This window comes from Bombus flavifrons, chromosome 11 (genome assembly GCF_040668555.2).
Source record: "Bombus flavifrons isolate JBK064 chromosome 11, iyBomFlav1_principal, whole genome shotgun sequence".
Classification (NCBI taxonomy): Eukaryota; Metazoa; Arthropoda; class Insecta; order Hymenoptera; family Apidae; genus Bombus; species Bombus flavifrons.
This window is the reverse complement of record NC_138452.1, coordinates 9,262,989-9,285,469: the sequence shown is the minus strand read 5'-3', so window position 1 is coordinate 9,285,469 and position 22,481 is coordinate 9,262,989. Positions and strand designations below refer to the sequence as shown.

Below are 22,481 nucleotides of genomic sequence, written 5' to 3'. Positions count from 1 at the left end.
TAAGAATTCATCTTATTTCTTAGAATTAAAAATAATGTAATTTATATATATGTTTCTGTACCAGTTTCGAGTCTCCTTATGGAAAATATTCAGTGATTTGGTAAATTAAATACAAAAGTGAAAGGTGAGATGTAGCAATTTCAGTTTCGAAATAATAGGAAGAGAAAAGGGAACAAAGGTTTTCGTAAGAAATAGTGGTCCTATGTTTACGGTTACGCGTGAGCTTTCGTTTATTTGAAAAAAATATTATTTACATTGCACAGATATATCACTAGCGTCGTTAAAAAAACGAATAAACAATCGGTATTCCTGAAAGCTCTTCGCACTTAGTTTTGAAGGAACAAACAATTTTTATTCAACTATCAATCATAATGACAAACTTGTCTTATAATTAATATCCGAATTAATCCTCTTATAAACTTAATAGAAATCAATCGTTGAAATAATATGTTTCTTTTCTTTGAGATACACAAACAAAATCAATTATCATTAACAAATTATTAAGTTTTTAAGTTGCGCCAGTAGTTCCTGTCTAACTAAAAAAAACGGTAAATACTTTCATAAAATAGAAATTTCGACATCTAAGAACCTAGCTGAATCCTTAAAATATCTTTTATTCAACCTCTCTTTACACGCACTCTTCGCTTTTCTATTTTCTTCTTTTATTTGCTTACATTTACTTTGCTTTTTCGTTCAAAATCTTGAAACAATTAAACGTTTCTTCAACTGGTGATCATATGAAAGAGCTTCCAGCGATGCCAAGGAAACGATTCTCAATAAGATTCTAGACAAGAAAGATAAAAAGAAAAGAAGAAAAAGTAAAAAGAACAGCACAAGCTTAAAGAGAAATCATATCTATATATATATATATAATATATATATAAAAAAAATATTGCTTATCTTTTCAAGTAACAAGTCAGTCGAAAAATGTAACATACCGGGTTCGCGTATATTTTCAGTCAAAAGAAACAAAGAGAGGTGACTCAAGTGCGTTTTGTTAAAGGCTATCGTTCAACGACGATCTAACGACATTTAATCGTGTAAATTATTATATAAATAGCCATAGAAGCGTCAGTATCGTATATAATAGTCATATCGATAATACTACTAATAATAAAAATAATAATAAGAGTAATTGTAATTAATAACAGCGTTACATGTGTGTAAAATAATTTCTAACTGACAACGGTAATATATTCAAACGATCTCGCCCCTCTGACCTAAATATGTGATTAAAAAAGAGAGAGAGAGAGAGAGGCACAGACAGACAGACAGAGAGAGACAGAGAGAGACGAAATCGTGCTTGTTTGCTGCGAGAAAAGTTTTTTTTTTTCATTTTTCTATAAGGTACAATTCTTCCGGTCTTCTTAAGTACTGAATACAATATTATCGTCGATACGAGCCATTATTATTGTTACTTTTACTGTTACTTATATTCATTTTACATTGAGAAACACGCCTGTAGACCATCGCGGAAGAAAGCCTATCTCGTAATCGTTCTCCCTTGAAACTTGTTCCATTCTATTCCATTTCTATTAGTTATTTCCTCTCGTTCATCCTTTCCTTCCTCTATCGATATATATTTAGATTATTACGAAAGCTAATTCGTTTATATCGTTTATAATAAAATACATTTATATTAGTCCTGGACCTCGTGAAATTTCTCATTGATCCTCGTGATTTACATGAAAAGTGATATCACATCGAGCAACCTCATATAATGTTTCGATCGTTTATACGCCAACGCGAGAGAGATAAGCAAAAACTCTAATCAGTGCCTGTTAAATAATAGCAGACCATTTTTCCTTATTATAAAAAAATAACATTTTGTTCCTTTCATTCGCTTCGAATGCTAACAACTTGCAATCTATGTCGCGATTTCGAATTCCATTAATTACAATGTTTCCGCTCGCTGCATCATAATATTAGATTGTTTTGAGATAAGTTTTTCATGTATAGTCGCTAAACTGATAAGATATACAAGGAGAATTGAGATAGTAGACGAGTTCCTCCTTTTGGATATATCAAATTTTTATCAAAATCCTAGATGCGTTATTTCCAATTAGTTATTTAAAATTTGACAACAAATCGAGCAATATTAGAAACTTGGAAACGTACGAACCTTTCGGAAAACAAGTTCGTCAACTTCACTTTTTGTAAATTTCTCATCTTCATTGCCTATCCTTGTCCCTTCTGATTAACATTTAATTGTTAAAAAGAAATGATTTTTTAAATGATTTGAATGACTTGAATTAATCTTTTTGTTATATTAAATGACAAGGAATCTTTAGACTCACATAACAACACCTAATTCACAATTTGCATATAAAATAGTTATTGTATATGTAAACCATGAATCATAATAAACAAGATTGTATTGACATTTTTGTACTAGATATAGTATTAAACGAATCTTTCTGGACTTCTCTTATCAAGATCTTAAATGAAAGATATCAAAGATGAAAGGTACAGCCACTACATCTCCTTGTATCTCTTCTGATTCAGTAATCACTTTATGCGTTACTTATCACAAAATAGGCTGGTCCATTGAAAGCAAACGTATGTCTCATGATCGTATAAGCAATAACTTCTTATCCCCCTATATTACTCCATTCAAACGATAGCCACTTACATGAATAGCAGTACGGAAACTTAGTTAAAATTTCACCCCGCCATACGTAAATGTAGCTCGTTACACAGAAATGCAAAAGTCCGATAATCACAGCAAAGGGCACAGTGTATGAACAGAAACTATCTGAGGAGTATTTTCTAGTTACAAGCGAATATAATGCATCCATTTAAATATTCGAATGCAACGGGTGCAGTCTCACCGCGCGTGAAAACAGCAAGCATTTACATTAATATATATGTATATATATTAACATCTCATCTCTGCTATAAGCGAGAAAACTATCGTACGTAGCTGAACGCGCTATAAACGAATATACGTTCTATTTGACATTTCTATATATCAAAATTGATTTCTTAATAGCGAAATAAATCATGTGTGATTGTGTATACTGTGACTATGCACATCACATATTTAGTATTATTTATACGAAAATGTTTGCCCTTTGCGTTTCTCCTGGGATACCCTGTATCCATCGAATTAATTCTAACTTCTTTAGAAAAAATGTTTTGAATCGAATCTATGTTATACCTAGAAATGAAGTTATTAATTTTTGGTATATTCATGTACAAATGTTTTTATAACGTACGAGAAGCAATCATTTTTACATAAAATACCAAAAATAAAAAAAGCTGAAATGCAAAAAGAACTTTCCCAGTAATGCGACGCAAACGGCTTAAATATAATATAACATGCTTTCTAAAATAGAACAGACTCAAAAATTCACTCGTATAAAGAATAAAAGATATGGTGCGTATAAAATCCCTAACGCTATAAATAATTTCTATTGCAAGCGCTTGACACGATGATAATAATCGTCTAAACTAATTACATAGTATGAAGTTTAATGTAAATAGCGTAATATTAACTTAATAATGTTATGTACTAACAATGTATAGTTTAGCAGTGATATAAAATGTTCAATATCAGGTTGTACCAATTCATGTCGATAATCAAAGACGCAACGTTTTCACGAAGTTGTCGCAAATTTAAAAAAAAGATATAGAAATGCTATCGAGAGCATTCTTATTTTAGAGACATTACGCGTAGTATCGTTTCTATTTATAAAAGTTACGATATTTCTCGAACTTTTACAATAAAACAGCATAATGTGCAATAGTATGAAAGATAATAACAAACAATGAGAATAAGAAACGTAAGACCGAGTTTAATCGTTGTTTCTAACGTTTTTTTAAAAATGTAATCCATTTTATATAGTCGATATGAATTATTTTTTTCGTCTCTCACGCTAATCTTTGTTCTCAAAGTTCCAAGTATAAAAATTCGTTACGCGTAATAAATTACAATTCACCACAAAACATCTCGACTACTTAAGAAACAACAATTTTTTCCTTCTTTCAAGATGTAAAATAAAACGGACGAATTGTATCGAATGTATAACTATTTTACAAAAGTCTACGTTAATAATCCTCACCCTATCGATCTTTACTCTGTAATTTTATCGATCTCCCAAATAGACAGAACTCTGTTGTTATCGAGATTCGTCTTCGTTATAAAATGCGTAAATCAGTCACTCGTTTTTGTAAATGAATAAAATATGTTATGTAGTACAATACCAGTGACTCCTGCTTCAAGGCGATGATCGCGTTAGCAATGAATTGGATTAGTTAAATAACATGCACAATTACACGTTTGATTAAGAAGATAGCACGGGTGAGAGTCTTTGGAGGAGTTTTCGGTTGACGATCAAAATCGTTCATCGGGCGTCCTTCGCTGTTAACTTCTCTATTAATTCTTGCAGTGGCGCCAATTCTCTTCTTTCTATCAAGTTAAATTCCTACAACAAACGAAAGTAATAAAAGCTCATAATGGAGAATATCTATATTTGTTGAAGGTTCATTTAGTTTTGAGTATTTTACCTGAACAAAAAAGATAAAATGTTTGAATGAAGTATTTAAATGTGCTTCTTCACCAAGTTGAACCACTTCGCTGAAGTGTTGATGATAAATATGTGCATACACTCTGAATAATCTTTTCAATATTGTCTTGGCAATGGACAAGAAATTTTTTGGAAAAGGGACTCCTAAGAGATTATAATTTTATCAGTATATCAAATACGAAATTATCTTATCCAATAAGATAATGTGACTGACCGATTTTTGAAGGAAATAGGGTTTCATCATCTAACTGGTCCTGCACCCAAGTCATTAAATAATCAATGTACTTTGGTGCAGAACATTTAATTGGTTTTTTCACAGTATGCCCATCAGCCCAATGGTATTCGTATTTAGGTCCTGCAGACATAATGGGACAACTTTCTTCTGTACAGAACTCTGTAATAGTGCCATATAACATATTGATTTGGTTGAAAAAATCAACAGCTGAAACAATATAAAAAAGTTAGTTGTAATTTGTTAATTATTACAAATTGGAATATATAATAATATGCTTGTAATACATACTATTTACTGCAACCCATTCATTTAAATCTTCACCTTCTGGGAGCATAACTGCAAGTCTCAAATTTCCAGAGCCTAGAGTGGCTGCTGCATGCTTCATCAAGTCATATTGATGAGTTCCCTCAGGGATATTCTTCTTTGGTTTAAAGGTTTTCGAAGACCTGCTTCCACTTAAAAAGCCATATAAATATATTTCAATAATTGTTGTGTTTATAAAAATACAATATTATATTTCAATAATAGTTAATTTTTAGGCATTTGTATTAATTTCTATATTAGTAAAAAACACAATCAGAATTAGAAAATTTCTATTTGTACCTATATTTTTTACATTTTTGTTTACATGTTCAATTGTTTACAGATTGAAACATTTTATTATAAATCATATTCGCAATTCGATTGAAGACGAAAACAAACATCAGTTGATCGTATGTATCATTCGAAATACAAATACAGGAAACGCATAAATTTAACGAGTGACCAAAACGATGTTTAGGGCGGATATGACAAATCGATCGGCCACAATTGCAACTAAGAACTTGCCCGATATCGCATCAGGAGCGTTTAAAAAAATTCTACTTCCACGGTGCAATCCGCTGCGATAAGATATGTCCCGTGGCGATTAATTTGACGTGTGACGAATATGCGCGCGTGCAACAGAGCACGAGTGAAAGCATTAGCTAAACGAGAGGGGTGAAGATCGTGTGAAAACGGAGGATTTTTCAAAGAAATTATGGCATCGTGCTATTTTTAGATATCCACAGATTGGTCGATCGCGATGTACTTGAATTCAAGAGTACATCGGGTCGGTTACCTAAATTAGCCGAGAAGGTAATATTTACGAAACTGGTTGACCAGTTTCTGTCAATATCTGCCCTCACTCCGATCGGTCTATGGTAACAAATCATCGATTCCTTCTTTGCTGTCATTTGTCACTTGCAAATAACATTGGTGTGATATCAGGCGATCGATTAACAGGAAAACATTGAGTGTTCGGTAAGCTTACTTTTTTGAATGCATCGGAAATTTAATGTTGCGATATCAAAAAGGTAAAAGCGTTATAGTAGAGTAAAAGTCGATTTTCATTGGAAACGGAAAAAAAACTTACAATAGGAAGCTCATTGTGCACTCCTGGATGACCTGTTGGTGAAATTCAATTTACTGCTACACGGCTGCACGTGTCGTTGATTTTTGCAATATTCTATAATATTATGAGATTTAAGCTGCAAACGATCCTTCTTAACATGCACCATACACTCTCTCCCGCGACAGCACGATAGACGTTTTGTCAACTACCTTTTCTGCAATCACCTCGACTTCAATCCTTCCACTGTTGAACGGGATTCTACTTCTTTAGATTCGGTCACGACCTCTATACAGACGTGATCGCAGACATACAGTTTCTAATTTTTCCTGTTACTTTATGATTTATATCATTTCGACGTTTAAAATGTCTTAGCCTCTGCGAAAATCGCAAATTATATCGATATACTATTTAAGTAACTATAGTCCAAATATTTTACTATGTGTAGCACGATCGATATAGCAGGTAAAAAATATAGATTGTCAAAGTTAAATAAGTTTAGGAACGCTAACACGGAGGACTTATTAGTACTGCGTATTCGCCTTAATGCATTTCAAATATGACCAGAAATCTTCTCTAATATTACTGGCGCGAATTGTAAATTTTATGAACTTCTAATATATATTTTTCTTTAGATTCCTACCCATGCTCCGAACCAGTGAATTATTCACTTTCTCAACAATTCTATCCTCCTCCAGTCATGTTCTTCTCGATCTTGTCTTTCTAAAATGGATTTTATTTAAAGTTAACGTAAAAAATTTTATAGCAGATTCACAACCGTATTTCTAATCATCTAAATTTTTGTAATATTAATACATTTCGTTATATTTGAAAAGAATATATTACATTTTAATTATAATATAATTGCAATTTTTTATTTAAGTTGGTGAAATATGTTTGTTTCATATGACAAGTGTATTCGTAAAGTAATAACTTTAATCTTTTATCATTTCTATTTTCGCATATTAATAAAATATTTTTAGTTGAAGTACATGTTACTTCAATTTTTATAAAACTTAAATAAATTCTAAAGAAACCAGAGATTTTATATACCATAATGTTACAATGTAGTACATTTATGTTTATAAACCAGCCATTAGTTTCGTTAGGATAAACGCCATTTTGCAGATAGTTTCGCAGAGCGTGGCGTTGGCTAAGCGTTTGCTGTCAATTAAACTTAATTCGTGATTCTTTCTAACTTGTAGATCAACACTAAGAAACCGTAAGTATGAATAATAATATTTACAATATATGAAATAAATATATTTTGGTGGCATAAAACAAAGACTAGTATATTACCGATACGAACAATTCTTCGGTAAAGAAATATCTTTTTTTCAAACTTTTCTTCCGACTATATTGCAATGTTGCATTTTTTGACGTATATATGTATATATTTATTTATTTATTTATTCTTGGAATCTCAATAACAAGTTACAAAATGCTATATTTTCACATTATTTTATTATTTTGTTGGATATTACTGACCTTCAAATTCTTGAATGACTGTTCTCATAAATTTACTATTGCATAAATGATGCAATATCTTTTAAATACAGCAAAAATTTAAACAATAAAAAAAGTAAAAAGGAGTAAATAATATACAACTATTTGTTATAGTATATTGTACTTTAAAAATAAATAATAATTATAAAATAATCATGCTGTGTATTTATATTGTATTTTATTTAATATTTTTTAATGTATAGGAAAACATCAGGATATATTTATACAAATTATAACATAGTTTATTTTAGACTACAAAAATGTCGAATGGAAGTGGAGACCATGATGATGAAGGCTATGTTGTTAAACTACGTGGACTTCCATGGTCTACTACTGTTGATGAAATCATGAAATTCTTTAGTGATTGTTCTATTACAAATGGTAAAAATGGTGTACATATGACAATGTCAAGAGAAGGCCGTCCAAGTGGAGAGGCTTATGTAGAAATGGACACACTTGAAGATATTGAAAAAGCTTGTAAAAGAGATAGGGATCACATGGGTCATCGTTATATAGAAGGTTTGTTATAAAACATATAAAGATAAAGATATTTAAAAGATATATAATAAAATATGTCTTTCATCATAGTCTTTAAAGCAAAAAGAGGTGAAATGGAGTGGGTAGTCAAGAGAAGCGGTATGAACCTAGAGAATGCCATGGATGATGGTTGCGTGAGACTACGTGGTCTACCATTTGGCTGTTCCAAAGAAGAAATTGCTCAGTTCTTCTCAGGTATTTTATACCATACATTCAAACCTATATCTTTATTCATTTTTTTATATTATATATTACTAGAAATTCACTTACACCTTATTGGCGATCAATGTGTTTTGTTTTTTCTTTTATTTTTTATGATAAAATTATTTCCCTATCGTTTGATTTTTGTTAATCAAATAAAAATCTTGAATCACAGGGACTAAATGCTTTTGATGGTTATGATACATATGAAGTATATAAACAGCACAGCTTTTTATCTCTTCATAATTTAAAAGAATGGACATAGGTGTTGCAAATTAATATACAAGAGACATATATCCTAGAATTAAATTATTAGAGAATAAATATGGGAATAAAAGTATCTGGCAAAATAATACACATATTACAATAAAAGTGTCCAACATTTCACTAGTTTTACATATAAAAGTATAAAATTCGTTTTATGCCCGTCCCAAGCAGTGTCTCTGTGTTTCTATAATCACCAGATGGCCTTAGTTAAGATTTAAGGAAGTAAAGTCCCTACGCTTTATAATCCTTTATAGACTTGGAAAAGGAATATTTATTATAATTTCCATGTGTGTTTTATGTAATTGTATAAAAATATCCTTATATTTATTTTATTTATATTTTTATGTTTTGTATATAGAACTTAATTCTTAACTTCGGCATAGTTAACATTTTCTTCTGTTTTGACTTAATTGAGAAAAAATGTCTATATTTCTGGAGCGAGACGTTTTGCACATAATGTGCAAAGGATATTTTAAATCTTGCTTCTTTATAAGGGTTTTAAATAAACTGACGATACTATAATTAATAATGGGTGTTACGCTACAATGTCGATGTTTGATTATGTGTGGGTCAGGGTTGGAGATATTGCCGAACGGGATTTCACTACCGACAGACTACACGGGCCGCAGTACTGGGGAGGCTTACGTTCAATTTGTTAACAAAGATGTTGCGGAGCGCGCTCTGCAGAAACACAAGGAAAAGATAGGACACAGGTGGGGCACTGACGCTAGCTGGGTTTGGGTATACTTATGACTTTTCAATATCATTTTATGATCGTAGTACATGTAGGTATATAAATTTTGTTAGTAAATAGCGGGAGCGAGTTTTTATATAGATGCAGTTTCTTTAATATCTTATTTTACAAACAGAAAAATATTATATAAAATAATTTATTTATTACTGCAAATAATCTGGAATGAATTATATTATTAAAACGTATTTACTAACTTTGCATTTGTATTATTCTATTCATATGCTATTATAGAAGTTAATTGTATAAAGAAACTGTTTCTCTTTCTAAACACGAATAAAAGAAAGTTAGTGGTACGTAAGCGAAAGTACTGTTGGCCCAACTGAAACCTATGGGTGGGTGCCGGGCGGGAGGTACCCCCTTACATCGTCACCAAATCCCATGGGAGGTGGGTAGGGCTAACCCAGGATGGGTGGGCGCTACGGAGGTAGTAATCATCGATCTAATTTGGCACACCTGTTTGACAATTGCACAATTGTACGTTTTATGCGAGACAATGTAATAATTTGAACTCAAAGGCTTTGCACAGTTTTTCTTTTGTAACATCACTATTTATAGTTGATACATACAGCTCGTTAATTGCACGGAAATATTTTATTATCATCGTCATACGATAAGATATGCTAACTTCAATTATTTTAGCTTTTTTCTATTTTTTTTAAATTAAATATTTAAATTCGAAGTACTTTCTTTTAGTTGTATCGCTTCTCGATACTTATATATTGTTTACCCTATCTCTCTTCCACTCTCTTTTTCTCTTTCTCTCCTGAGTTGCATAAAGTGCAATTGTAATTGTCATATACCTGAGGATCATCAACATCTCAATGGCTAGGGTGACATAAGATACATCAGAATGCAATGTCACCGAGGGAGGGTATCTACACACAGGTTTAATATATATGCGGAGGTGTAGTATGAACAGTTAATCCATTACAAAATTCTCAGTATGGATTTTTTCTTCGAATCACGTCGTTTTTCCTTTTATTTTATTTTTGTTTTCATTTATTCTCCTAATTTTTTATATTGGAACAATAATTGTTTAGTTCCGTTACGCGAAAGGTTATTTTCAACATTCGTATTTCTTATTTATATCCGTCTTCGTTTAAAAGTGCGCTCTAAAATTAAAATTTTATGCTCATTGATATTTTTGCATTAAATTTTCTCTTATTTGAGAAGGCAGCCGACTATATGAACGGCAATAATATTTAAACGAGAATAATAATAATTAATATTAATCTTAACAGATACATTGAAATCTTCCGAAGCAGTTTGTCCGAAGTACGTGCTAGCATTGGACCGAAAATGCGAGGTGGGCCAATGGGTGGTTTCAATCAGAGACCAGCACCCTATGACCGAGGTTCTCGTTTCGGAGGGATGAATCGTTTTAGCAATAATAGCAGAGGTTCTAGAAATAGAGGTACTACACGAATTCGTTAGTTATTTAAAATGTGAAATGTCACTTATTACATCATTTTTCTCTTATTATTGTTTAATATATTTTAGACTTTGATGGTGGTCCATGGGGAAGTGGTAATAACTTCGATTCACGCGGAGGAAGCATGGGTATGAGAGGTGGTTTGGACATGAAAGGTGGGAACTTCAGAGGCAGCGGTGATACATGGGGTGGTAATTCCGGTATTCATAGTATACACATGCGTGGATTACCATTTAAAGCTACTGAACAAGATATAGCAGATGTAAGTTTATAATTGAATGAAATAAATGTAGAATATTTTATTAAGTTAATATTTTTATAATGAAATTTGGCGGTATAATTGTAGTTCTTCAGACCTATCGAACCGGTAAATGTTCGAATTATTCTTGAAAATGGTGGACGTCCTTCTGGAGAAGCAGATGTAGAGTTTGCAACTCATGAGGAGGCTGTTAAAGCCATGTCTAAGGTTATTTGAATAAATATAATTGACATTGTGATTTTCAATTAATAATTTTATATACTAATTATTTTCTGTCATAATGTTTTTATAGGACAAAAGCCATATGTCTCATAGGTATATTGAATTATTCCTAAATTCAACTGGTGGTTCAAGTGGAATGTCTCTGGGTGGTATTGGAAATTTCTGTGGAGGTACTTCCTAATTGCTTTTTTATTATTATCTATTCTTTAACATTCTCATCCTTATTAAATTTTTACAATTTTGTTATATTAAGCAAATATTAATTAAAGATTTATATTGTTAGGTTTGGGTAATAACTTCAGGCCTGGATATTCTCCAAACAGAGGCTTCAGCTCTCAACTAGGAGGAAGTAATTATAATAGTTTTTGAGGTCGGATGTCGCGTTTCTTGCGCTATCGACGATAAAATATTTCTTAAATCAAAGATTTATCGAATTATAATTATATCACAGTGAAATTTCATTTTCATATTACGTTCAGTTAAAGGTTAATTACTGTTTCACTGTTTTTCGTATTACGTACGAAATCATTAAATAGAATTAAAAAAGTTTGTTTTAGTTTATATTATACTAATATAATTAGTTTAATATTATTTTAAGGGGCGAATTTAGTTGATCGGAATTTATTATAATTCTGTTTAATCTTTATTCGTTTTTGAGATAAAATATTAAGCATTATATTATAAACCCTTTTATCAAATTATTGATGTAATACGTATCTCAATTATAATGATCATAAAAGACAAATTATATTTTTCATATATAATTAGTATAATTTCACTGAATCGTAAAAATCTAAATCACAAAAGTGTAACTTTTTTTCTTTTTTCCATTATAATATCATTTTGATGCATTGTACATCCACCATTTCATTAAAACCTCACAAAAGTGTTCCAAATTCTAATATTAGAGAATAAGCATATTTATAAATTATATAACAGCTTCGACATCATGTTATTTGTCAGAGTTAGAAATGTCAGAGTTTGCAATCGTACAAGGATAGTTAGTTTATATCAAAACACAAACAGTTCAACAATTACGATTCATATTGTAATATATTTATCAAATAGTAATTCACAGTTACATACAGTATAATAGTTTATATGTTAACCCTGTCGAATATTAAATAATACGTGAAGTTCTTCGACTATGAACTCATGTTTAATGATATATACACGATATTATTAAAAAAAACTAAGAGTATGTTAAATAATTCAATGTGTATTAATACTTCGTCTGCCACGTTGATCATATATCATCGGCCACGGTTTCTCTTGTGACGCCACGGTGATCATTGGTGACCGGAGCGCTTGAACATTTTACAATTGTAAAAATTGAACCAAAATTGACAGTTAGGGCATTTTGAATATAATCGATAAATAAAAGATACTTTGAAATAAAAAGTACCCCATTGAACAATTAAACATTTTTATTAGAATATCAATAAAAAGAAATTGAGAACAAATCTTGCGTCTAACGGTGCATTGTGTTTGCATCCATATCTTTGAGGGGTATATTACGAATATTATTATAAACAGACCTTAGAAAATAATCGTAAATGCTGCTTTATAATCATATAATTGAAGTTAGAAGTGTGAACATACCTTACTATTATATATAGAATGTGTAAATACTGTTTACTAAATCTTCTACACGTTTCAACAATACATTTTGGACGTTTTGCTTACGATGAAATAACGAATGCGAATGTTTTGTTGAAATAAACGAAGCCTTATTATAATATGTCGCTATCAACTGTTACCAAGGCGTCACGGTGGTCACCCGTGACCACAAATAAGATAACGGTCCATTGGGGAAGAATGTTGTCTTACATCATCAATTTATTATTATTTTGCCATTATATGCTTTGAATAATAAAAATACTCCTGTGGTCCTAAGCGAAACATGTGATTTCGGCGTGGCAGTCAAAGTGTTAAATACTACTGGGCTCTACTCCACTTTTGGCATTTATAAAGATTGTAATTGCTTTTGAGTCAATTTTACTTGTAGTATGTGTAGCTCTACAAGTTTTCATGAAAGACGTTAACATGAAAAAAAAAAAAGAAAAAATATTACAAAAAGATACGAATGTAATATTTCATTATATATAAGGAAACAGAGACAAAATACTCCTTATCTTTTATTGTGAAAATGAATGTTGTAAACAAAACAGAAATGCTTGTATTTGTTTAGGACCTTATATTTTGTACGTGAAAAAATTCTATATTCAAATAATAATAATAATAAAATGTATCCTTATAAACTTATCTTGTGCATGAACTTAATAGGAATGACGTATGTTTGATGTGACCTGTGTTTTATAAAGCATAGCAATAAACGTTATCTTCATGATTGAAGGCCTTTATTCATATCGTGTTGTACTTAATAAGTGATTAACTAATTTATTTATTCAATTAAAAATTGTGTTTTTATAGTTAGACATCATCGTAAATTTACATTTTAGAAAGTAATCCATCTTTTACGAATTTTTTTTTACTATAAAATTCTTATTTATTTTTTAGATTTTCGGATTTTTGTAAATCAAGTATAATATAATTCAATATTATAACTTAAATAATGAATACATATAAATGAGGTTGGAATAAATGGGACTATGGGGCAGAGAAGTATGAAGTACATTGTATTGTACATATTTAGCATATCAAGTATTTAATTGAAATCTATTAGTCATGTATAGAAGTGACTGGGTGGGGAATATGAAACGTACACGGTTTGACAAAAACATGTACCAAAATTAATCATCCATAAACAAAGATAATCAGTATCTTAAGTATAGTTGAGATCAACGGCGACATTAGATTTTGGAAGATAAGATATAATTCGGTAAAAATTTGATACATTTTTTCCATAAAATGTAAGTAGAGGAAGTATAGTTTAAATATACATTCAACATATCCTTATATGTACAAGAAACATAGGTTTTTTAACTTTTAATTTAATTACATTATTTTTTTGATGAACAAATGGTATAACATTACAAAAATATTTATTACAACACAAAAAAATAACAGCTATTTTTCATAGTTTATTAATCTGATGCATATATATATACTTCTTGTGAAATATTTTTTGTTTATATAAGTATTTTCCATATGTTTTTATCTTTAATCATTTTATGAAACAATTCCCAAAATTATAACATAAAATACTGTTACTTCATTGATTTAAACGAATATTTAAAAAATCAGGTTAATTAAGGATTATGTCACATGACATAACATACACGAATTGTCAAATCACAGAGGGCACAGCTTCTCACATATAAATTTAAAACCACATATTTGTTCAGTTTTGATACTTATCATTGATTAGACAAGATTAGACTTTTTATCAGCTTTCTAACACTATTAATGTTCACTGTAAATGCTGAAATTACTATACATTATGTATGTATAGCTTCACTGAAAACTAAATTTATTTGGTTTTTCTTTTGTGACTAAATAAATAACAAATGTAATAAAGTTATTATTTTTTTGCATAAGGTGAAGAACGACATAACTGATACACAGCTGATAACTGGTATACAGCTGATAACTGGTATACAGCTGATAACTGGTATACAGCTGATAGTTTAATCGTTGGATAGATAACGGTAACATACTATCAAAATTAATATTTTCTGATAATTTTACGGACTATTGTACTGATATCTCTACCAAACATGTAACAATACATAAGTAGTACTACAAAGTAAAATATCATCAAATAAATTGAAGAATTGGTAAATAATTGAGAAAACTATATTTTATAAATTATAATCTTATTCTTACCATTTATGTATTTAATTGTGTAATTTAAATTTCTTTATGTATTGTTAACATATAGTTTTAAAAGAAAATCATGGAAAATAAGACAGATTTTCCTAGTGGTCAAAGTGAAGATAATGAAGTTCAGTGTATTAATAGTGAAAGGTAAAGAACTATAGTCTTGTTTATATTTTTTAAATCTAAGTGAAAAATTGATATTTTCTTATATTTTTTTAGGCACAATGATGCTAGTGAAGGACGGCATTTTTTACTTCCTAGTAGATATTCACGCTCACCAAAAGTACCAATAGAATATATCAGAAGAACTAATATGAGCCGGTACAATCCAGCTCTAAGGAATCTTATACCAATACGTCAAAGAAATCAGTATGTACTAAAGTAGATGTTTTTGAGATAAAAAATTATTTTTTAAGTAATATCTTACTGTATGTATTTTAGAAATAAAGAAAGTATGCCAGCAGATAGTGCTGGATTATTTTCATATATTTTTTATACATGGATAACGCCATATATATGGGAAGCATATAAAAAGGGTATTGACATTACAAATCTACCACGTATTTCTATTTATGAGAGCTCCAAATACAATGCACATAGGTAACTGCACTATACTGTGAATCTATCTTTTTTTTACTATATCTAAAATAAATCTCATATTTAGATTAGAAATACTTTGGCAAGAGGAGATAGGCAAACATGGTCCATACTTGGCATCATTTTCAAGCGTAGTTTGGAGGTTCACGAGAACAAGAATATGTATAGCTGGATTTTTATTAAGTTGCTCTACAATTTGTGGATTTATTACCTCTGTATGACTTTTAGTTTCATGTAGAATACAAGTGTTATATATAATATTATATAGAATGCTATATTTTTGTCTTAGATGATATTAATGAAGAAAGTACTGGAACACGTTCAGTCACCAGAAGAAGGTACATGGATAGGTATAAAATGGGCATTGTTACTAACATGCTGTGATCTACTGCGAGTAGTATTTTTTAATTGGACTTGGAATACTAATATTAGAACAGCACTGAGATTAAAATCTGCGTGTATTACTCTTTTATACAAAAAGATTATTAGACTGAATAGTCTTGGAAACAAAAGCACAGGAGAAGTGAGATTTCGAATATATTGTCAAATTGAATTTAATTTTATATTTATGTTCATTTTGCAATTTCAGATAACTAATTTGTTTACTAATGACAGTCAAAGACTTTTTGATGTAGTCATTTATGGACCTATGATATTCAGTGGCCCAATAATTATTATCTGTGGTATAGCCTATATTCTGTGGATATTTAGTCCCATAGCTATTTGTGGAATATTGACCTTTCTGATATTCTATCCTTGTCAGGTAAACAATGTTTTTTTTATATAGTTTGCGAAGTTATTTTTTCTATCTATTCAAAATTTCACTACATGACATTATTTTTTAACAGTATCTTATATCCCGTTTAGTCGGACATTTTCGTTTTAAGACAGTTGTTATTACAGACATACGAGTGAAATTAATGAACGAAATTTTAGAATGTGTAAAATTGATTAAAATGTATTCATGGGAAAAATATTTCAGCCACAAACTTCTTGGTATGATTACCATCTTTTTAATAAACTATTTAATGAAATATATTAGTACTATATTTTTAATTTGTATCACCTTTTAATATATTAATTAATTCTCAGGTATACGAAAGAAGGAGGAATACTGGTTACATAAAATTGTATATTTCCAAAGTCTTGCTATTTCTTTAACTCCAGCTATACCTGTGATAGCTGCAATTATTACATTTCTAGCTCATTTATCTACAGGCAGTAATTTAACTGCTGCTCAGGTATATATTATTTTGTGAAGTAAACATTTGGCACAGTCACTTATTTATATTCTTTTGGAGGAATATTAGAATAAGTAATACCGAAAAAATCATGTGTAAATCGACATCGGCACAATTTAAGAACTGTATAATTAGCATTTGTATGGTCAACGATATTTATTTTGCACAGAATATTTAAAGTCATCAAGTCAAGAAACAAGTGTTGCACTTAATGGGATATATATTGCAGGCTTTCCCAATTACAACATTTTTTGGAAATATGCTGAGAATGGCACTCGCCTCCCTTAAGGATTCTACACGACATTTTATCGACGCTCATATTGCACTTAGAAGAATGAAGGTCTCTTAAAATTTAAATTACAATTTAATTGCAATTCTTCCATAATTTATGTTTAATAGATGGGTATTTCGTACTTATTACTATCAAACAAATTCTCGTGTATCTTATATTTACCAAATTTATTTTTTAAATTATTTGAAGAAAAAATTGAACGAAAATTATGATATAATATACACGGAAGTTTTGTTTTATTAATAATCTCATATTTTCACCTTAATTGTAAATGGTTGAACGGTTGCAGTCGTAAAGGGGAAAGTGTTGCATACATGTAAATATACACAGAATAATTGCTTTTTCTTTTACTCCTCCTTGTGGTATTATATACATTAAGGAAATAATACAGGGTTATTCATATGATTGAAATGCAAATGTTTGAAAATAGTTTAACAAAACATAAGTTTGTCTTATTACTACTTTAAATTATAATCCATTACTTTTCCAGGTGTTCCCTTTTGTAACATTGCTGAATTCTCAATTTCGTTCTTCTTTTATGTTCCTTCAAGTGGCATTAGTTAATATTAATGAGTCAAACATAACACTCAACAGATTTCAGGTGTTTACTTTTGGATCTTTTTTGTTAATAGCAATTACTAATTATGATAGTAAAAGCGTAAGATTAGTTAATTTGCAAATAACATTTGCATTGTAAAAAAGTTGTTATCGTAGTTAGAGCTACGCACGATGCTTTGTAATATAGTTAATTTCATGCCTGATATTCATTAAGGTAGTCCATTTAAATACATAAACATTATGATGATTCATTTTGTTTTTTTTAGAGGCATTAATACAATACGATTGTGTTACACATTGCATGTTGTAAGTTCTAATTTGTATGCATTTTTAAGTTTATTATTTATAATTGCTGTATGTAATGTAAGATGTGAGAAATTTAATGCTTGCTTATGTGAATGTCGTTTTGTCATTAGAATTAATCATTTGACCATGTTTATAATGATTTGATTGTCAAAACAGTCACGAGTTACTCTTTTTGACTACACTTTTTGATGTTCGCCTTTAGTAATTAGTAATTAGTAATATTTGTGTAGGATGTATTGCTTCTAGAAGAACAGATATGCCACATATCTAAACCAATAGTAAAATCGCAAGCTGTAGCCATTGCTAATGGTACATTCATTTACGAAAATTCTAACTTGCACACTAAGAAGTTAAAAAATGCTAAAGAAAAAAAGTGAGTTTTTGTTTGTTTGTGTATTTTTACTGTCATCTTGAATTATTCCTTTGAAATAATTTTTTTTGTATTTTTTCAGGAAAGTTGAATCATATTTAAAGACCAAAATTGAACTAGAGAAACTTAATGAACCCTCCCAGGAAACACAATATGTGGAAGTACTCTCTGATATTAAGTTTGGAGCAGCTAAAGGTACATTAATAGGAATTTGTGGACAAGTAGGAAGTGGGAAATCTAGTCTCTTACTTGCTGCTCTAGGGCAGTTAAAAATGATAAATGGCCATATTTTGAGAGAAGGTTCATGCGCTTATGTTAGTCAGCAGGCATGGATTGTTAATGCAACTTTTAAGGAAAATATATTATTTGGAAACCAGTTTGATGCTAAACGATACTATCAAGCATTAACAGTATGCAGTCTAAAAGAAGACTTAAATATGTTACCGGGTGGAGACGAAACTGAGATTGGAGAAAGAGGTATAAATCTTTCAGGGGGACAAAAACAAAGAGTTGCTCTCGCTAGAGCACTCTACGCTAATCGGTAAATAGTTTTCTTTCTCTATTAAAATTTCTTAATTTATTATTACAAGTGGATATTAAAAAAGCATTCTTTTTCAAGAGATATATATTTTTTGGATGACCCATTAAGTGCAGTGGATACACATGTGGGTTCTTACATTTTTAAAAATTTAATTCTCGGAGCGCTTAAGGATAAATGTGTTTTGTTTGTAACACATCAGGTTCAAGTATGTTTTAAATAAATATTTATGAAACTCAATTTATATATATATATATACTTAATTACAAATAACATTATATCCGAACAATTACAGTTCCTAAAGCATTCTAATCAAATTTATGTAATGCATAAAGGTAGAATTGTAGAACACGGTACACACGATGAATTGATAAAATTAAATAGAGAATACGCTGCAATGGTAAACAGTGCACTATTAAAAACGAAGAATAGTTCAAGAGAGTATGCATTTTACAAATAATTTTTAAAGACTATAGTTTTCGTAATTTTAACAATTACTTCTAATTTAATTAGTGAAACCTCAGTATTAACTAAGATAGATAGCAGAGAATCTAGTAATGATTTGGAGAAACAAATAGCATGCAGTTCTGGAGACAACAATGAAAATATTGCAATATCAAAGGAAATACATGGAGGTGGTGTGTGTTAAGATCTATATCATCAATTTAGAAATATTTGTCATTTATGTTATTCATATTTGTTATCTAGGAGCAATTCTGACAACACCAGAAAAAATGGGGACGGGTACTGTGGAATTGTACACGTATCATACATATGTGAAATCTGCGGGTGGTTATTTCATAGCTCTTTTGGTATTTTTTACGCTCTTGTTAAATGTTGGAAGTTCAGCATTTAGTACTTGGTGGTTAGCCATATGGATTAAAGCTGGTGGTGGAGTAAATATGTTTTCTTTTTTTAATTGGTATTTATGTTTCTTATTTTTAGTTAACGTTGATCTTTTTCATTTAAGAATGTCACTGATCCCAATACCAATAAAACTGTAACTTCAAACAATTTAAATGATAATCCAAACTATTCATACTATCAAAATATTTATATTGGCTGCATTGGAGTTATTTTGTTAACAAGTTTACTGCGTGGCTTGGCTATTATGTACGCTACGATAAAGGCTTCAACCACATTACACAATCAAGTTTTTAAGAAAATGATTAAATCAGCAGTTACATTTTTTGAAACTACTCCTATTGGAAGAATACAAAATATTTTTAGCCGAGATATTGATGAAGGTAAAACCTCCTAAATATTTTTGGAACTAGTAAGTAAATGCATTTCTTTATTTATCTTTTTATTGTAGTGGACAATTACATACCGATTTCTGTGGAAAACATGGTACAGAATATTATTACATGTAGTTTTGCAATTATAGCTATATGTGCAATATTACCTTGGTTTTGTATACCATTAATCATTCTTGCAGCTGTTTTCTTTTATATTAGCAAAATCTTTAGGTGAGATTAATATTCTAAATAAGAATTTATCATATTTATTACTATCAAATGTAGCGAAAAAACAAATTTTTCAGAGTAGCAATGAGAGATTTCAAGCGAATAGAGAGTACCTCGCGATCTCCCGTTTTGAGCTTTGTTACAACCACTATTCATGGTTTGAATACCATTCATGCATTCCAAAAAGGAAAAGCATTTGTAAACAAGTATGTTTCTTAAATTGATTCATGAATGAAGTAATTTGAAGGAGATAAAAGTATAATACTGAATTACTACATTTTAGATTTGAGGAATTAATTGACTTGAACAATTTGTGTCTTTACCTGTGTCAGTCTATTATGAGATGGTCCGCCGTGAGACTCGATATTTTAGCGATTATTTCCTCTTCCATTACTGCGTTTCTTGTAATATTGCTTAGAAACCAAATATCACCACCTCTTGCCGGTTTGGCAATGGCATATGCAATGCAAATGACCGGCGTTTTTCAGTATACTGTAAGATTAATGGCAGAAACAGAAACTCGTTTTATAAGTGTCGAAAGAATAAGTTACTACTTAAGGGTAAATAAAATTAGTACTTATTAGTTGCAGCAATAATTAATAATTAAATCACATAGCTAATAATATATATGTTGCACCTTACAGACATTACAGAAAGAAGAAAGTTTTAGGAATGATCCTATAAATCCTTCAGATCAATGGCCTACTGACGGCGAATTGGAATTCCATAAAGTCGAATTGAAGTACAGAAAAGAACTGCCACCTGTATTAGATAATATTTCATTTGTTATTAAATCCGGTGAACATATAGGTAATAATAATTTGATAACAGATTTACGATCATTATTTACATGATTATTTTCTCTGCGACATAATGAATTTTAGGTATTGTGGGAAGAACAGGAGCTGGGAAAAGTTCTCTTATCGTTGCTTTGTTTCGATTAGTTGAAATTTCTAACGGAAAAATTCAAATTGACGGCATAGATGTAGCAAAAGTGAAGTTAAAATTATTAAGGAATAAATTGTCTATAATTCCTCAGGATCCTGTTTTATTTAGTGGAACCATACGGCAAGTACATTTAACAAATTAAAAAATAAACAAAGAAGTAAATTTGAATATTAGAGATTGAATAATATCTATAATTATATTGTAGATCAAATTTGGATCCTTTTGAACAATTTGACGATTCCGAAATTTGGAGTGTTTTAGAAAAAACTCAATTGAAAGAGAAAATTCAAGCTATGCCAGGAGAACTCAATGCTCCTATTGAAGTTGGAGGAAACAATTTAAGCGTTGGCGAGCGACAATTACTTTGTTTATCAAGAGCACTTTTGCGTAATGCCAAAGTATGATGTCAGCGAAAGTTCTTCGTATTAATTAATGTTTATTTCACTTAATAATTTATAATTCCATTGTAGATAATAGTATTAGATGAAGCAACTGCTGCTGTTGATCCAGAAACTGAAGTCGCTGTTCAAAATACCATACAAAACGCATTTTCCAATTCTACTGTATTAACGATAGCTCATCGTTTGAAGACTGTTATTTCATGTAATCGTGTTATCGTTATGAAGAATGGTCAAATAATTGAATTTGACGCACCATCTGTACTTTTATCCAATTCAAACTCCGAATTTTCGAAAATGATGGCCTCAACAGAGAAGAACATAAAGGAAACTTAATCAATATTAACAATAGCATTATATTTAATAAATGCAAACATTAACAAATTAAAAAAATGAAAGTGTTCTTTAAAATATATATTAAGCACATTTTAATATACGATTTTTGGAAAATAAAATTAATAATGAAAGTAAAACATTTCCTTTTTAATTATGACTATATTTTTAAAATAAATCGACATTATTCTTTTAAATATTTCATTAATGAATAATGATTATCAAAATAAAAGTCTTTGTTACTTACAACATCGTCGATTCACGCGCCTTCGTTCACGATTTGAAATATTGATTTGTTTGCAATGATAATATTACTGCTCATGCTCACATCGAGCTTTCA

The 22,481-nt window shown here is 30.0% G+C and overlaps 3 protein-coding genes and 2 long non-coding RNA genes across 10 annotated transcripts; 3 read left to right on the top strand and 2 right to left on the bottom strand.

The window, feature by feature from the left end:
* Window positions 1-205: 205 nt before the first annotated feature.
* Window positions 206-6,591, bottom strand: mats (MOB kinase activator-like 1). The gene is made up of 5 exons (XM_069122789.1): window positions 6,158-6,591; window positions 5,053-5,219; window positions 4,744-4,971; window positions 4,510-4,673; window positions 206-4,427 (listed from the first exon to the last, which is right to left on the bottom strand). Exons 1-5 carry the CDS (start codon window positions 6,169-6,171, stop codon window positions 4,347-4,349), a joined length of 654 nt encoding a protein of 217 aa, XP_068978890.1. The 5' UTR covers window positions 6,172-6,591; the 3' UTR covers window positions 206-4,346.
* A 618-nt stretch (window positions 6,592-7,209) lies between these two features.
* On the top strand, window positions 7,210-11,872 carry glo (heterogeneous nuclear ribonucleoprotein glorund). 2 transcript variants are annotated; one of them, XM_069123411.1, is made up of 9 exons: window positions 7,210-7,355; window positions 7,881-8,158; window positions 8,228-8,371; window positions 9,219-9,357; window positions 10,640-10,812; window positions 10,899-11,092; window positions 11,177-11,296; window positions 11,382-11,481; window positions 11,595-11,872. In XM_069123411.1, exons 2-9 carry the CDS (start codon window positions 7,900-7,902, stop codon window positions 11,678-11,680), a joined length of 1,215 nt encoding a protein of 404 aa, XP_068979512.1. In that variant the 5' UTR covers window positions 7,210-7,355; window positions 7,881-7,899; the 3' UTR covers window positions 11,681-11,872. The 2 variants fall into 2 exon arrangements, with proteins under 2 accessions (XP_068979512.1, XP_068979510.1); XM_069123409.1 differs by having other exon boundaries at window positions 7,215-7,355; window positions 7,891-8,158.
* A 19-nt stretch (window positions 11,873-11,891) lies between these two features.
* On the top strand, window positions 11,892-12,987 carry LOC138184926 (uncharacterized). Its single transcript, XR_011174451.1, has 2 exons — window positions 11,892-12,788; window positions 12,903-12,987. It is a non-coding gene; the product is annotated as an uncharacterized LOC138184926 (long non-coding RNA).
* Window positions 12,988-14,866: 1,879 nt separating this feature from the next.
* Window positions 14,867-22,281, top strand: LOC138184921 (ATP-binding cassette sub-family C member 5-like). Of its 5 annotated transcripts, XM_069123392.1 has the most exons (26): window positions 14,867-15,051; window positions 15,156-15,241; window positions 15,314-15,463; window positions 15,536-15,694; window positions 15,759-15,906; window positions 15,981-16,214; window positions 16,281-16,454; window positions 16,540-16,687; window positions 16,784-16,932; window positions 17,162-17,272; window positions 17,715-17,825; window positions 18,319-18,461; window positions 18,541-18,653; window positions 18,720-18,999; window positions 19,078-19,204; window positions 19,292-19,437; window positions 19,510-19,634; window positions 19,705-19,892; window positions 19,967-20,243; window positions 20,312-20,465; window positions 20,540-20,668; window positions 20,746-21,022; window positions 21,107-21,272; window positions 21,347-21,530; window positions 21,616-21,808; window positions 21,881-22,281. In XM_069123392.1, the coding sequence occupies exons 2-26, from the start codon at window positions 15,171-15,173 to the stop codon at window positions 22,142-22,144; spliced, it is 4,221 nt and encodes a 1,406-aa protein (XP_068979493.1). In that variant the 5' UTR covers window positions 14,867-15,051; window positions 15,156-15,170; the 3' UTR covers window positions 22,145-22,281. The 5 variants fall into 5 exon arrangements, with proteins under 5 accessions (XP_068979493.1, XP_068979492.1, XP_068979491.1 ...); XM_069123391.1 differs by having other exon boundaries at window positions 18,541-18,999; window positions 19,510-19,631; XM_069123390.1 differs by having other exon boundaries at window positions 18,541-18,999.
* On the bottom strand, window positions 20,815-22,475 carry LOC138184928 (uncharacterized). The gene is made up of 3 exons (XR_011174453.1): window positions 22,389-22,475; window positions 21,100-21,224; window positions 20,815-20,954 (listed from the first exon to the last, which is right to left on the bottom strand). It is a non-coding gene; the product is annotated as an uncharacterized LOC138184928 (long non-coding RNA).
* Between the last annotated feature and the right edge of the window lie 6 nt (window positions 22,476-22,481).

What these genes read in the sequence shown, in the direction of transcription:
- glo (XM_069123411.1), top strand. Translation starts at nt 7,900, where the DNA reads ATGTCGAATGGAAGTGGAGACCATGATGATGAAGGCTATGTTGTTAAA. An exon ending in GGGTCATCGTTATATAGAAG is followed by an intron (nt 8,159 to 8,227) that starts GTTTGTTATAAA and finishes CTTTCATCATAG; the next exon opens with TCTTTAAAGCAAAAAGAGGT. An exon ending in AAGGAAAAGATAGGACACAG is followed by an intron (nt 9,358 to 10,639) that starts GTGGGGCACTGA and finishes TAATCTTAACAG; the next exon opens with ATACATTGAAATCTTCCGAA.
- mats (XM_069122789.1), bottom strand. An exon ending in TGAATGGGTTGCAGTAAATA is followed by an intron (nt 4,972 to 5,052) that starts GTATGTATTACA and finishes ATATTGTTTCAG; the next exon opens with CTGTTGATTTTTTCAACCAA. An exon ending in ATTTTATCTTTTTTGTTCAG is followed by an intron (nt 4,428 to 4,509) that starts GTAAAATACTCA and finishes CGTTTGTTGTAG; the next exon opens with GAATTTAACTTGATAGAAAG.
- LOC138184921 (XM_069123390.1), top strand. Translation starts at nt 15,171, where the DNA reads ATGGAAAATAAGACAGATTTTCCTAGTGGTCAAAGTGAAGATAATGAA. An exon ending in TCCAAATACAATGCACATAG is followed by an intron (nt 15,695 to 15,758) that starts GTAACTGCACTA and finishes TCTCATATTTAG; the next exon opens with ATTAGAAATACTTTGGCAAG. An exon ending in GGAAAAGCATTTGTAAACAA is followed by an intron (nt 20,669 to 20,745) that starts GTATGTTTCTTA and finishes ACTACATTTTAG; the next exon opens with ATTTGAGGAATTAATTGACT.